This window comes from Oryza sativa, chromosome 3 (assembly GCF_034140825.1).
Source record: "Oryza sativa Japonica Group chromosome 3, ASM3414082v1".
NCBI lineage: Eukaryota > Viridiplantae > Streptophyta > Magnoliopsida > Poales > Poaceae > Oryza > Oryza sativa.
This window is the reverse complement of record NC_089037.1, coordinates 12,920,052-12,934,391: the sequence shown is the minus strand read 5'-3', so window position 1 is coordinate 12,934,391 and position 14,340 is coordinate 12,920,052. Positions and strand designations below refer to the sequence as shown.

Here is a 14,340-nt window from a genome sequence, read left to right as displayed (position 1 = left end):
AAACTTGTGTTAATACACTAGCTCTTAGCGCGTGCATCCAACTGGTGTTTCTTCTACCCACGACCATCTTCTCCGCATGATCCCAGGGCAACATACGTACGTATAGTCTTTGGCTCAATAGGAAGATGAACCAAAAACTTATTAGTAGGATGCATTCCCATCTTAAGGTCTTGACAACGAAATAAAATTGTTACAGTACTCAATCTACGAAAACGGTAGAACAGGGACTTTTCAAAATATAAGAATAAATTGAAATAAATTACACACGAACCACACGCGCGGCGACCGTCGATGACAGTAGCGACGAACCTCCTCACGGGCGACCTGCGGCGGCGACAACGAACCTTGCGAACGACCGGCGGTGCGTAACGGCGCGGTGACGAAGCTAACAGATGACTGACAACGGCAACGAAACCTTGCAGACAACCGACAGAGACGAAAAGCTCGCCGACGTCCGGCCGGCAGGGTAATAGCGTGGACTGGACAGTGGAGTGTGTAAAAAATGAAATGTCATACCATTTTATATGTACACAAAAAGTGGAAAATATTAATCGGTATTGATGGAAATAAATCAATTACAACTTAATTAGTGGAATTACTGAAAATTTGTGGATCTGATTCAGTGTCATCTCAAATATGGAAATAAATTATCACACAATCATAGGGAAACGATGTGAGCATGTGCAAAAAAAGGAAAGTATGTATCATATATGGAAATAAATTATCATGCAATCGGAAGGAAATTATTACGTACATGTTTGCTTATATGGAAACGATGTGAGTACGTTTATATGGAAAGGCAATCACTCCTGCAATATATGCATGTATGCAAATCATGCGGGTACACTAAAAATGGAAAGATCTAATCGGGTTTAACCCGTTAATATATCTAATACTCTGGTTTGAGCAGCACAAATCTCAAAGCACATATACGATTCATCACCACTACTTTTCCTTTTGCAGATAGTACTAATTGGTTTTAGCCTCTATTATAAAGTGTAAAGAGTTTGCCAGTACAATCATCATGACATTGCGGGTTAGCATTGTTCTACTCCCTCCGTCCCAAAATATAAGTATTTTTAGAATAGTGCTAAGTCAAACTTTTTAAATTTTGAATATTAATAGCAAACAAATGAAAAAGATGATGTAAATGTTGATGTTTGATGTAACTCTCTTTTTAAAACATTTTATTTTTATAGATATTGTTGGTCAAAGTGATATCTCGAAGACCGTGTCGAAGTAAAAAATGATTATATTTTAGGATGGAGTGAGTAGTTGATACTCTTGCTAGGTCACATTTGGTATTCCTTCCGTTTCAGATTATAAGTCATTTTTTACTTTGATCAAAGTCAAACTGCTTTAAGTTTGATTAAATTTGTAAAAAAATAACATTTTCAACCCAAGACAAATATATTATGAAAATATATTCAATTATAAATTTAACCAAGTTTGTCTACAAACTTGGTTAAATTTGGAGTAGTTTGATTTTGATCAGAGTCAAAATGACTTATAATCTGAAACAGAGGGAGTAGCATTCATGCCGAATTTCCACTTGAAATTTTCCAGACCTTCAGCACGTTTCCAAATTAGAACAGTTGACGTGTGATGGCGAGCATGTTATTGTTGTTGCATGTGCTTCTGCTAAAGACTATTAAATAATCCTCCATCCTAAAATATATTAATTTTTTGTTAGACAGGATATATATCCTGATACCATGAATCTGGATATATCCTATCCAGATTTATAATATTAGAATATATTACATCCAACCAAAATTTATTTTATTTTAGGACGGAGGTAGTAATTATCTTTGCATTAGTTTCTCGATAGACATAAGGCGGCAAATAAAAATACAATATGAAGGAGTATTAGGGATGATAGGGATTTCCTTCCCTTTGAGCTGAAGGATGTGATACCAAGATCAATGGTCTGAATTTGATAAAAAAAACATGCTTAATTTGAAAATAGAAATATTATTAGATGAGAGAAGTGCCTGACACGTACACTGCTAACAACATGCTTACTATGAAAAAGAAAATATTAGATGAGAGAAATGTCTGGCGCTTACAGTGCCACATACACATTTTGTATAAGCTGGCAAAGTAACTTCAAAGTTCATATTTTTGTGTTAATCATGGGTTCTACTGTTTTTCCAATAGTGTCAGAAAATGATGTTCAACTAAGTTCTAACATGTAGTACTATTGAACTTCTGGTGCTTGTTGAGCTGGGAACATCTGAAGATGAAAAAAAAAGGGGCAGATATTTTTGGAGGAATTAAAGAAAGAAAATGGTTACTTGGGCCGTCACTTGAAAGATCAATCTGTGGATGGATCTCCTGGAGAACTCCAAATTCCTGAACTAGCTGCAGCCCACACATATGAGCTTACTAATTTCCCCCAACAAATTAAGCAGGTATCTGAGTTGACAAGCATCCTTACAATTTCAAGCTTTCAACAAAGCATTTCGAGTGTGCTATGTGCAGTGGTCATCTTTTATTTTTAGATAAATGTTCTTGCTAGTTATATGTATTATCTGCAAAACGTGCAAGAACTTTTCACTTTGTAAGAAGAACCCAATTGCACAAGGTACATTAATTACGATAGTTTTGCTCACTTTGCTGACAACTTGAAATAGTTTGTGGCATACAGTTTCAGTAGGCAACTCAATTTTTCCAAAAGGCAAAAAGGCGTCAGTACGAAGAGGTTTACATGACGGGCACGCCGTAATGATCTGAGGGTTGTTGGATATTTGCGTGTAATCTCAGTTATCCTGATGCATGTGGCCAGTGCCAAACACCTGAAGAAATCAATCCAACAGAGGAAAGTGTGATCTAATTGGACAACTGCAGAGATGGCATTTCTTCTGGGCATCTTGACAACAACGTAATCATCGAAGTTGAAAGATGATAAAGCCATGTATAGCCATCATCATCAGTAGTAGTACGTAAGTTTGACAACTTCGTCTTAGCAAACGGCATCTAATGATAAAGGCGCGATTACACCTCCACCTAACGAAGTATTACTAGTAAGGATGATCCAAAAATAAGCTGAAGGAAGATTTTATGGTGCAATCCCGGCCTGTACGTCTACTGATTTCAATTTTCAGGTCCAACATCTATGCCAAAAATGATTTTATAAGAACAAAAGGAGTATCTATTGAAACTTCAAACGCTAAACCATGCATTGTAAATTAAAAAAAAATATATAATTCAGAACCTGCAAACAACATGACATTTAGCCAAAATCATCAGTCATGCATCTGTTACCCAACGTCATTTTGAGTGTGCCACCTTGAGTTTGCTTATTTCACTTATCAACAGAAGCTAAATATTTCTCTGCGGCTCAATATGAACACTGCAGTTGTTGTTGGCATACTGCTTGCATGACTGCTTTCCTATATCTATAGCAGCTAAACAGCAGGCATATCATGCGAGATTCTTGATGCCTTCCTTACAGTCAGTCGATTTAGTTATTAGTACCTCTCATGATTTATACACCCTCGAGGCCTTGAGGCATCCAGCATGATTGATTCATACTTAGCACGTGTTCACCAAAAGTTTTTTTTTTTCTATTCCTCCTCTCGCCACACTATATATGTTCTTAGCCCCTAATTGTGCATCATATTGTCTAATGCACCAACTCCTTACAATATATTTTAGACAGTGAGATGAGATGAGATTTTGGAGTAAACTGAAATGGGCTGAAATACCGATGAGATAATATTTCGGATCAAACTGAAACATGGAGGAATGCAACGAAATGAGATTTGATCTATGTACATTCATAACATGGAGGAATGATAATGAAATGAGATTTGTTCTAGCTCCATTCATTTCTAATATCATTTTAGTGTCTTGTCAACTCTTTAAATCATATTCTTCTTTAGTGTTGTGAGCGCATATCACAACACATGTGTTCAGTTTCCAGTTCCAGTTCACTTCAAATTGAGTGTCCTATACACATATTCTTTTTTTTATCATTATCAAAACAAATGCATATCAAAGTTTAAAGAGTTTATACATGGCTTCCCCCAACATGTCCATGTTTTTCTTTATAAATTGTTCGATGATCTTCTTACTTTTTCTTTTCCTTAATTTGATAGGACACCAATTCATCAGTTTTAAAATATATATATGTATATCAAAGTTTAAAGAGTTTATAAATTGGTTTTCAACTTGTTTTTTTTAAATAATTTGTTTGATGATCCTCCTACCTCTCCTTTTCTTTAATTTTAAAGAATTAATTTTAAAGAATTTATAAATTGATTCCCAACTTTTGTTTATGATTTGTTCAATAATCTTCCTAATTATCCTTTCCCTTAATTTATAAAAATATTGTTTGCTTCTACCATGTATTTCTACTAATATAAATACTAAATCAATAATGTTAATATAAATGCTAAATCAATTATGTGAGTGAATTAGCATCACGATATGGTTAAGTTTTTGTTCCCATTACCATAGATGCATTGTTCTTCACCCTGCATTTGTAGACCAATTATTTTTCATACTTTCAGCACGTTTTCAGACTGAAGCAATTCAATAAGCAGTAGAAAGAAGTTGCACAAGGGCACGTTGATTTACTAAACCAATATTATGATCCAATAGTATTGAATTGTGTGTAATCTGATCTCAGAAGGATGGGTGATGTGATGCATGTGGCCTCAACCTCAAGTGCAGAAGTGGTTGCCTGCTACCTGAAGAAATCCCACAAAGGAAAGCATATAATCCCATCGGAGAACTGCAAATGAGTAAACATTGCATTAATCTAATCTTTTGGACATCTTGCTAACAAGTAGGAGTAGTAATTAACAACCATTTTAAAGTTGAAAGATAATAAAAGTGATATATGTAGCAATCAGTACTAATATGTAAATTTGACAACCTCATCTAAGGCACTATTACACCTCACCAGCTCACCTAATCAAGTGCTAGCACACTTTGCAGCCTGCACAAGGATGAGCCAAAAATAGACTGAAGGAAGATTTTGTGGTGCAATCCCTGGCTACCAATTTCCATTTTTCAGTCCCCCAGCATCTGTGCTGAAAATGATTCATCTGCAAACTACCCTTGACTTGAAATGGCTTGCGTTCCAGCTCCAACAAGTAACAATCCACCTTCATCTATACAACCAAACAGCTCATCTTGCCATGTCACAATCCTATCTCTTGCAGTCGCAGGCCGATCAATTAAAACTTCGCGAAAGATCAATCAGAGCCGCCCAAGAACGTTAGCTAAATCGCTTGCGTCTCTGAAAAGATAATTCAGTGCCATGTGCTGCTGCTGTTTCACTATAAATTCACAGGAAGCTGATGTGCAGAAGAACACTACCCATGAACTGATGAACAACCTGCAGTCAGAGATGGCGTCGCCGCGAATCTGCTGTTCGGCGCTGCTCGTGCTGCTCCTGGTTTCCTCGTGCAATGCAGGTGACCACCCGGCCTGCCCGGCGGCGTGGTCGGCGGCGGTGGGGGCGGAGCTGTTCCACGGCGGCGTCGGCGGCGGCGGCGGCGGGGAGGCGCAGTGCAGCGCGGCGGCGCCGCACACGCCGGTGGCCGTGTTCGCGCACGACGTGGACCCGGTGCGGTTCGCGCTGAACCTGGAGTTCGCCGAGGCGGAGTTCTTCCTGCACGCGGCGTTCGGCGTGGGGCTGGACCACCTCGCCCCCAACCTGACGCTGGGCGGCCCGCCGCCGGTGGGCGCCAGGAAGGCCGGCCTCGACGAGCTCACGTGGCGCGTCTGCGCCGAGTTCGCCTACCAGGAGATCGGCCACCTGAGGTTACAACAAAGAATATGATTGAAATTCAAATTCACATTTCAACTATAGTTGTTTTTGGCTAGGAAAGTGTCCGTGCATTGCAATAGGAAAAACAAGTTTAAAACTAAGATTTAACTTTTCTTGATCTGGACGCTTCTTCCAGGAAACATATTTTAAGTGTGATCATATTTCAACTTAGAAAAGTAATTACACACCTGCGAGTAAAACCTGTTTGACATATGAATCTAATAACCTCGTAGAGTTCTACTAAAACGGGCATGTCTCGTATGTGTGTACGAGCCTCATTGGTTTGCCTATATTCCCTGTGTTGACATACGATTTTTCAAACTTGAATTTAAAGTTGATTTTAAGATATTTTTGACATAATTTATTTTTAGCATTGGCTTTTAAGTCGTTATGAACAAATATATAAAAGTTTTACCTATAAGGCTATGTTTAGTTCACACCAAAATTAGAAATTTGGTTGAAATTGGAACGATGTGACGGAAAAGTTGAAAATTTATATGTGTAGAAAAGTTTTGATGTGATGGAAAAGTTGGAAGTTTGAAAAAAAAATGTGTAACTAAATACGACCTAAATTAATTTTTATTCTTTAATAAGCCAGACCAATCGATGAGGCTCTACGTAGTTATGCAAAATTGGAAAGATCACAGTTCATAGATCAAAATTCATGAGTTGTTACCAAGAATATGGATTCTAAAATGGCGGTGATATATATATATGATCGCACTTAAAACTAATTGACGATGCAGGGCAATCCAGAGGACAGTGGGTGGGATCCCAAGGCCGCTGATAGACCTGAGCGCACACAACTTCGCCAGGGTAATGGACGAGGCGGTCGGCTACCACCTAGACCCGCCCTTCGACCCCGACGCCAACAGCCTCAACTTCCTCCTGGCCGTCTACGTCATCCCTTACCTGGGCATCAACGGCTACACGGGCACCAACCCGCTGATCGACGGCTACGCCACCAAGCGCCTCGTCGCCGGCCTGCTCGCCGTCGAGTCTGGCCAGGACGCCGTCGTGCGCGGCCTCCTCTTCGAGCACCGCCGCGAGACAGTGTCCCCCTACGGTGCCACGGTGGCAGAGCTCACCGACCGTGTGTCGGCGCTGCGAAACAAGCTAGGGCAGTGCGGAGTGAAGGACGAGGGGCTCATCGTGCCAGAGCAGCTCGGCGCTGAGGGGAAGATATGCACCAACATCCTCTCCGCCAACGTCGACTCGCTCTCCTACAGCCGAACGCCGGCAGAGTTGCTTAGGATACTCTATCTAACTGGCGATGAGCACGTACCCGGCGGGTTCTACCCGGAGGGCGCTAATGGGAGGATTGCCCGAATGTTCCTCAAAAAGCCACCTCGCATTAACCACGGTGTCTAATTAGCTATGCCTACAATTGGTAAATGGGTCCTATCCTCCTATTACCTCACACATCAATATATAATGATAGTGTCATTAGAATGATTAATCACTAATTATTACCAATCAATAACCACTAATTAATTTTCAAAAACGATCTCGATCTCGCTCTTTGGTTGTGCTCGGTCTTGCACCGGCACCGCGAGAGCAAGCGGTCTCTCCCTGTTGAGACGTCATTCTCGCGTATCAATTATGCGATACCGATGGTATATTTGTGAAAAAAAAAATTAAACCCTAATTATTTTTAAGAAAAAAACAAATGATAGTATATTTTCAAATTTAATTCGAAGAATTTATCGAGCAGGATCAGTACCAGAAGTCCTGATTATTTTATTGATCAGGCGGTACCCAGATATGAACTATGAAACATTAGCAGATGAATGAGATCCAAACATTAGCAGATGAATCTGTGATCCTAGATGGCGACATATAGGACTCGAGAGGAAGAATCCACGATAAATATGTCAGCCTAGAAAAGAACTTCTGATAAGCATAGCGACATGGATTCTTTTGAAACAAGTGCAATGATGTCAGCCACACGATGCATCAAGAAACAGATGTAATAAAGCTTCAACATGGATAAAACATTATCAGGATAAACCGATCAAGTCACACGAATTTTTTCGGAGTACGAACTGATAACACAGGCATTGCATGAAGTAGCTAGAGAGACATGAAATTGAAACGAGTTCTTCCAGGTAAAACTAGTAGCAAGATCTACTGCTGCTTGACCTCAGCCTTCCTCTTCTGCCACAGCCTATCCAGAGCACTGTCAGCATCTCCCTGTCAATAAAAAGAGATGAGAACCGACCGGAGGAGGCAACATTGCAACAAAAGTCATGTACATAGCATATGAGCAAGAAAAACAGCTAGGTCCTAGCTACCAGGATGGCACCAAGAAATAACTGATGGGACTCGCATTAGAAAAAGATAAATGCTAGCTATCTGGTTTTGGACATCATGATAGTAAAAGAGTCAATGTACAAGTATGATTTTTACATTGCTGTCATTCAGGTAAATTTGCCACAATATCAATGACTACGCAAACTTATAAACAAAGATGTGGACCAACTAGGTATCAAATGAAATAAACCAGAAGCATCACATAATTATGTAAAATGCTCAGGCTAACAAAAACGAGAAGTGAATTCATAAAAACAATCCACAAAATTGTTAGCCATATCAAACTTTCTGCTTGTGTATTTACAGCACTAAAGTTCAGTGACATGATCAGCTGCCGGCAACAAGAAGTCACGCAAAATTCATGACCATGAAGGAAATAACACATTCTGAATTCTGATAGGCTGTGAGCAATACAGCTGACAGTTCACAAAGAAAAATACAGGCACATTACAATAAACAAAGGATTGCAATGATTACCTGAGCACGGATGAACCCAGAGAGAGCAAAGGTGGTGAAGCGGCCATCGTACAGCCCATTCTCATCCACATGCCCAATGTTGATCTGGACCGAGGCGTGGTCCTTGGCGGTGATGATCCTGTTCGTGGCCGAGCTGCGGTAAACCAACACGACAAGCATTAAGTACATCTCAACAATCAATCGAATTAGACAAACAACTCATCAGGAATGACAGAAACATACCACTTCCTGGGGACGTAGAGGTCCACCATCTGACCCTCCTCGTTCTGCATGGTGGCGGTGGATGAAGCAAACACCACAACAGCGACTGCAAAGCAAAGCAACAATACACACAAAGATTAGGAGAAGATACATGGAACACCAAAACTTATCCCCCCTCAACTAAAATACTCAATAGAACTAGGCATACAGTTTTAGTTTATCTAGCTCCATATCAATCAAACGGGACGATATAAGCGACATATCATCTATGTGTACCCAAGAATTAGGATGTTAACCTTACACTAGACCTCGACAACGAGAAGTAACCGGATCTGAGAAAAATAAAAGCACTTCCTTCTATCCAATTCGACAAACTAGCCACGAATTTAACCGTACAGTTGCAAAGCGTGTACTAAATTTCATCTGCTAGACATGGAACTTGACCAACAAAAACAAAAAAATGCTACTCGACATGATAATGCTAACACACACCGATTCCTCGCGAATCGCAATCAGAAGATCGTAGAAGAATCGTCCTGCTAAGCAACCGCGCATGCGAATGGGAGAACAGGAAGCAGATCGGGAATCGGGGGGCGCACCTGAATCTCCCGGAGAAGGGAAGCGAGACCGAAGAGAGCGGCGGCGGCGGCGGCGTTTGAAGGGGGAAGAAGAACACGAGGAGCGAGGGCGATATATATTATGGCTTCGGGAGAGAAAAACCCTAGCTTCGGCGTCCATGGGCCCACCGTTATTGGGCCACGTTCGTGGGGAGGCCCAAAACGACTCGGCCGAGAAAGCCCACGCTTCCCCCGACCGGTTTCCCTCCCCCCGAGTCGAGGCGAGCTGAGACGAAGCGCGGCGGCGCGGGGAAGCGGTTGCGGCGGCGACCGGCGGCGGGCGGGCGGGCGGGCGGCGATGGAGCTGTCTATGAGCGGCGGCGCGCTGCGGACGTTCACGCGGTGCGTCACCTGCCTCGCGCGCGTCGGCTCCGACCTCGTCCTCCAGGCCCACCCCGCCAAGGTGGTCGCCGCCGCCGCCTGCCTGCCTCTCCGCCGCGGTTTCCTCCTCCATTCGCCGGCGGCGAGCTGTTCTGACATTTTCTTTGGGGGTGATTTGGTTTCTCCTTTTTCAGCTTGAGCTGCACACGCTCAACAGCTCGCGGTCGGCGTACGCGTCCATCTCGCTGGCGCGGGACTTCTTCGACGAGTTCAGCCTCTCCGCCGCCGCCGCCGCCGACTCGGCGCCGTCGTCGACGCCGCTCCAGTGCAGCGTCCTCCTCAAGTCCGTCCTCTCCGTGCTCCGCACGCCGACCGCCGCGCTCGACCGCATCGCCGCCTCCCTCCCCAACCCCGACGCGCCCAAGCTCCAGCTCACCCTCCACTGCCTCAACGGTACTCGCCGATCCCCCTCCGTCCTCTAGGGTTTTGCAATTTTGTGGGGGATTTTTGCGCGCAACATTTTTCTTGCCGTTGGCGCGCTTTTCTTAGTTTTGCCGCCATTTTTGCTGTTTTTGGCGAGTGCTCCTGAATTTCTCATCAAAATTTCGAGCTGTTCAGGGGTGAAGAAGACGTACTGGATCGCGTGCAGCGCGGAGTCCGAGGTGCAGACGCTGGCGCTCGACCGCAGCAACTTCTCCAGCCGCCTCGCCATCCGGCCGCGGGACCTGGCGCGCCTGCTCTCCAATTTCCAGTCCTCGCTGCAGGAGCTCACGGTTATTGCCACCGATCCTGCTGCTGGGCTCTCCAACGTCGGCGTGGATGGTGAGATTGAGGGGAAGGCTGTCGAGCTCAGAAGCTACATTGACCCGACGAAAGGTGGCATCTCATGGTGTTTGTAAACTGTCCTTTTTTGTATTATGAGGTGATGATTGGGTTGTGGTATTGTGAATGTGAATTTTCTTTGCACTTTGCGGTTATGCAGATGACTGCGATACGAGGCTGCACACGCAGCTGTGGATTGACCCAACAGAGGAGTTCGTGGAGTATGTACATTCCGGTGATTCAGTGGATGTCACATTCGGGGTGAAAGAACTCAAGGTGATCTATGATCAGCCCTATCAGTATTTTGTTTCTTCGAAAACCTACATTCAATAGATGTAGGACAAAAAACTTCTGATAATTATAGAATGGCTCCTTTAAATGGGAAATAATTTGGTATTTAGCATTCACCTAATTGAATCAGAGAATATTTCTTTAAGATCATTATAGAAAGAATAACGTAAATAATATGTATCCGTGTGTCAGCATGCACAGTACTGAATGTATGTAGAGCTTACAAGTTGCAAGTCAATACTCTTGCTTTTCCATCGAATACATGTAGGTTGCTTCCTTGATGTAGTTTTGTTAATTCTTCCGTCTCCTTGCTGGACTAGAAGGATGTGGCTTTATGGCTAGTTGTATTCTGAGTAATTGGTATAGAATATTCATTGTTTTTTAAACTTTACTGCTGAAACTTTAAGGAAACAACTTAGTTCCCTGCTCAGGTATTTTTATGGCATGAGACTACATATATTGTATTTACTTTTCTATCTCTTCCAACCCAGGCTTTCTTAACATTTTGTGAAGGATGTGAAGTTGATATCCTCCTATTCTTTCAGAAGGCTGGCGAGTAAGTAGCCATACTGGTTTAGTTTTATTATCCATTTGGATTGGACCTTACAAGTCTTCATTTGAATTGCAGGCCTGTCCTTTTGGTTCCCAAATTTGGGCTTGACGATGGATCAAGTTCTGATTTTGATGCAACACTAGTTCTTGCCACTATGCTTGTATCACAACTTACTGACAGCAGTGTTGCCCAACAGCCAACTACTTCTGCACAGCGAGCAGAAGAACCAAGGGTTGCTGCTACACCACCACCAGTCCCTGAAAATGTCTCAAACCATACTAAAATATGGTCGGAGCTATCAGGTGTGTATTTCTGATAAATGGATCCTGTCAACTATTGGTATGATCACACACCAGGCAGGGCTTTCTGTGTGGTACTCAACGCAGGACCAAAGGGCCTGTACAGTGCATATTGGCTACTTTCGGAAGGCCATAATTGGACTGTACGCCATATGACTGTGTGTGATCAAACTAACTGGTGGCTGGAGAACTTCATTTCTCTCTGATTATAGAATTATCCTGTTGATATATCATCATGCTAGTCAAACATAAGAAAGCTTTTGTTAAACAGGTAGTGCTCCCAAAAGTTTTGAAGTTAACAGAGAAAAATACACCCAGAAGGAGAGAAATGCCAATTCTAATGCACTGAATGACACATCAATGCTGCATAGTGTAAATGCTCGCTACAAGCCACCAGTCGCTGATAATGCAAACGATACGTATCCTATAGATCACTTCAATTCATTCTTTCTAATTTATCCTCTTGTATTATTTGCTACTGCATCCTATTCTGCAGTTGCAGCTTTATATCTTGTATATTTCTTACGACTGTGACCTTCCAATGTGTTCATCAGACATCAGACATATTAACAGCAGTCCTTAACTCTGTTCTCTCTGTCCAAGTAAATTAAGTCTGGACTTAAAAAATAAATTTCTTTAATCGGGATTATGATATCATTATGGATTATGATATCATTATGGTATTATATACTTATGTCTTTCTCTCAATCCAAAGAAATTAAGGCTGCATGCGAGAATTTTTCTTTAGTTGGGATTGTGAGATCAGCATCCCTCAACACAAAATGCTTCCTTCCAACATTATATCAATAGACAGAACAGAACCTGTGTCCACTTGCCTATATTCCCCATGGTAAATACTTCCTCCGTTTCACAATGTAAGTCATTCTAGCATTTTTCACATTCATATTGATGTTAATGAATCTAGACATATATCTATCTAGACTCATTAACATCAATATGAATGTGGGAAATGCTAGAATGACTTACAATGTGAAACGGAGGGAGTATGTATTTATTGCAATTCATCTAGTTAAAACCATAAGACACTTTCAGTGATAATGTTAAGGTTAGTGTTAGGAGTCAACTTACAGTCAATCAGTCATACTGTATTTGATCTGACTAATCTGCATGAATATAGATATATACAGTGTCAGAGGGAGATAGATTGTGGTTTTCTTAGACACAATGCCAGGCCCTGAGGTCCATAGAAAATCTTGCATACAATTCTATAGGGAATAGTTACTAAGGAAAACATTACATCAATGGAGAGAACAGAGCATTACAATCCTATAGGGAATAATATGGCAATTAGGTCCTAGTATTGAGCATTTGTTACTGCACAGAACTGATGTATTATGTCAAGATAGTTGATGTTCATGTAGAGTTTTCCATATGTTGTTAATAATGAAAGAGGATCCACGAGGTCTGAGTTTCGAGTTATTTCTGCTTTCCTACTTCCAGAATGTATTTCCTTGACTAGTTTGTACTACAGAATGCAGCCTATGCAAATGGATCACTTGGAAGAGCCTCCTGGTTAATATCACAACATAAAACACATCATATTTTGAAGTCGTCTGTTACTGATGCATTTATATTACAATATATCTAAATAACTTGCTTTATTTTGTTGTAGATGTTGTCAGTGATAATCCTCGATCACAGCATCACCCAAGCAATTGGGTAGGTGCTGATGAAGATGACGATGATGACGAAGATGAGGAGCTTTTCGTCCAAACAACACCGCACTACATGGACTAGGGATCGATGCTGATCCTTATACTTTAGGTACATATCAGGCTATCAGCCCGATGCAAAGAGAATGGACTAGAAACTAGTTAAGTACCTTTCTCTTTGCTCTTAGTTCTTTCAGGCCTGAAGTTAACACAGAATATGTTAATCTTTTTAACAATGTGACTTGTTTGTATCCGATGTGGCTATGGCATTTCTCATAGTGCAGAGATTTTTTTTATGACATATTGAATGTGAATTGTTCTATGGTGCACAAGTGGCCTGTTTGTCCTTGTTTTGTTTGTAAGGAAAATAATTGTGTTTGAATCTATACGAGCTGCATAGTCCCTTGTTCATAAACAACATTTCTACACTCCCGGTGTTTTGGGGGGTGCAACCAGGTATCAGCTTGTTTATGTGATCTCTTCATAAACCTTTGTGTATGCGGACGCATGTGCTGCAGGGTGCATCATTGCATTACTGCAAAGTTTAGGAGGAATCATGAATTCTTTAGTGATATGTTTCCATATTCCAATATTTCTCAATCTCTGTGAACCACTCATGCGTTGTATGGCTTGTGATGATCTGCTTTGTATGGTCTTTTGGTTTGTTTACTACTGTGCATGTAGCAATGTGGTTAAACTAACATGATGCTTTTACTTTACCTGACCATAGAAGATGGTTAAAAAAAATGTAATTTGAGATCTGGCATGGAAACTGCTTCCTTTTTCTAATGGTAGTTTTGCTTCTTCCGAGCATCTTGCATCGGCATCCTGCCATGCGCGTTCTGCTTTGATGGAGCCTGATGTCTCAATCCTATCACCTTATTTTTAATGCTTTGATTGATCTGATACATTGGTCTTTCCCTGGAGTATTGGTTAGCAAGAACTCAGAAAGACTATCGGTAGGGAAAAAGAGTTAACCTTTAGAATT

General features: G+C 41.6%; 3 protein-coding genes and 1 long non-coding RNA gene across 5 annotated transcripts; 2 read left to right on the top strand and 2 right to left on the bottom strand.

Annotated features, from left to right (window-relative positions):
• Window positions 1-4,560: 4,560 nt before the first annotated feature.
• LOC112938278 (uncharacterized) lies at window positions 4,561-5,057 on the bottom strand. Its single transcript, XR_003241352.2, has 2 exons — window positions 4,921-5,057; window positions 4,561-4,741 (listed from the first exon to the last, which is right to left on the bottom strand). It is a non-coding gene; the product is annotated as an uncharacterized lncRNA (long non-coding RNA).
• Window positions 5,058-5,182: 125 nt separating this feature from the next.
• On the top strand, window positions 5,183-7,244 carry LOC4332814 (ferritin-like catalase Nec2). Its single transcript, XM_015776551.3, has 2 exons — window positions 5,183-5,778; window positions 6,532-7,244. Exons 1-2 carry the CDS (start codon window positions 5,273-5,275, stop codon window positions 7,154-7,156), a joined length of 1,131 nt encoding a protein of 376 aa, XP_015632037.1. The 5' UTR covers window positions 5,183-5,272; the 3' UTR covers window positions 7,157-7,244.
• A 495-nt stretch (window positions 7,245-7,739) lies between these two features.
• Window positions 7,740-9,444, bottom strand: LOC4332813 (40S ribosomal protein S21-like). Its single transcript, NM_001378308.1, has 4 exons — window positions 9,376-9,444; window positions 8,798-8,882; window positions 8,576-8,708; window positions 7,740-7,978 (listed from the first exon to the last, which is right to left on the bottom strand). Exons 2-4 carry the CDS (start codon window positions 8,845-8,847, stop codon window positions 7,913-7,915), a joined length of 249 nt encoding a protein of 82 aa, NP_001365237.1. The 5' UTR covers window positions 8,848-8,882; window positions 9,376-9,444; the 3' UTR covers window positions 7,740-7,912.
• Window positions 9,445-9,587: 143 nt separating this feature from the next.
• Window positions 9,588-13,684, top strand: LOC4332812 (uncharacterized). Of its 2 annotated transcripts, XM_015776549.3 has the most exons (9): window positions 9,588-9,796; window positions 9,909-10,167; window positions 10,333-10,590; window positions 10,697-10,812; window positions 11,319-11,383; window positions 11,456-11,682; window positions 11,951-12,098; window positions 13,172-13,212; window positions 13,313-13,684. In XM_015776549.3, exons 1-9 carry the CDS (start codon window positions 9,692-9,694, stop codon window positions 13,435-13,437), a joined length of 1,344 nt encoding a protein of 447 aa, XP_015632035.3. In that variant the 5' UTR covers window positions 9,588-9,691; the 3' UTR covers window positions 13,438-13,684. The 2 variants fall into 2 exon arrangements, with proteins under 2 accessions (XP_015632035.3, XP_015632036.1); XM_015776550.3 differs by lacking the exons at window positions 11,951-12,098; window positions 13,172-13,212.
• The last annotated feature ends 656 nt before the right edge of the window (window positions 13,685-14,340 follow it).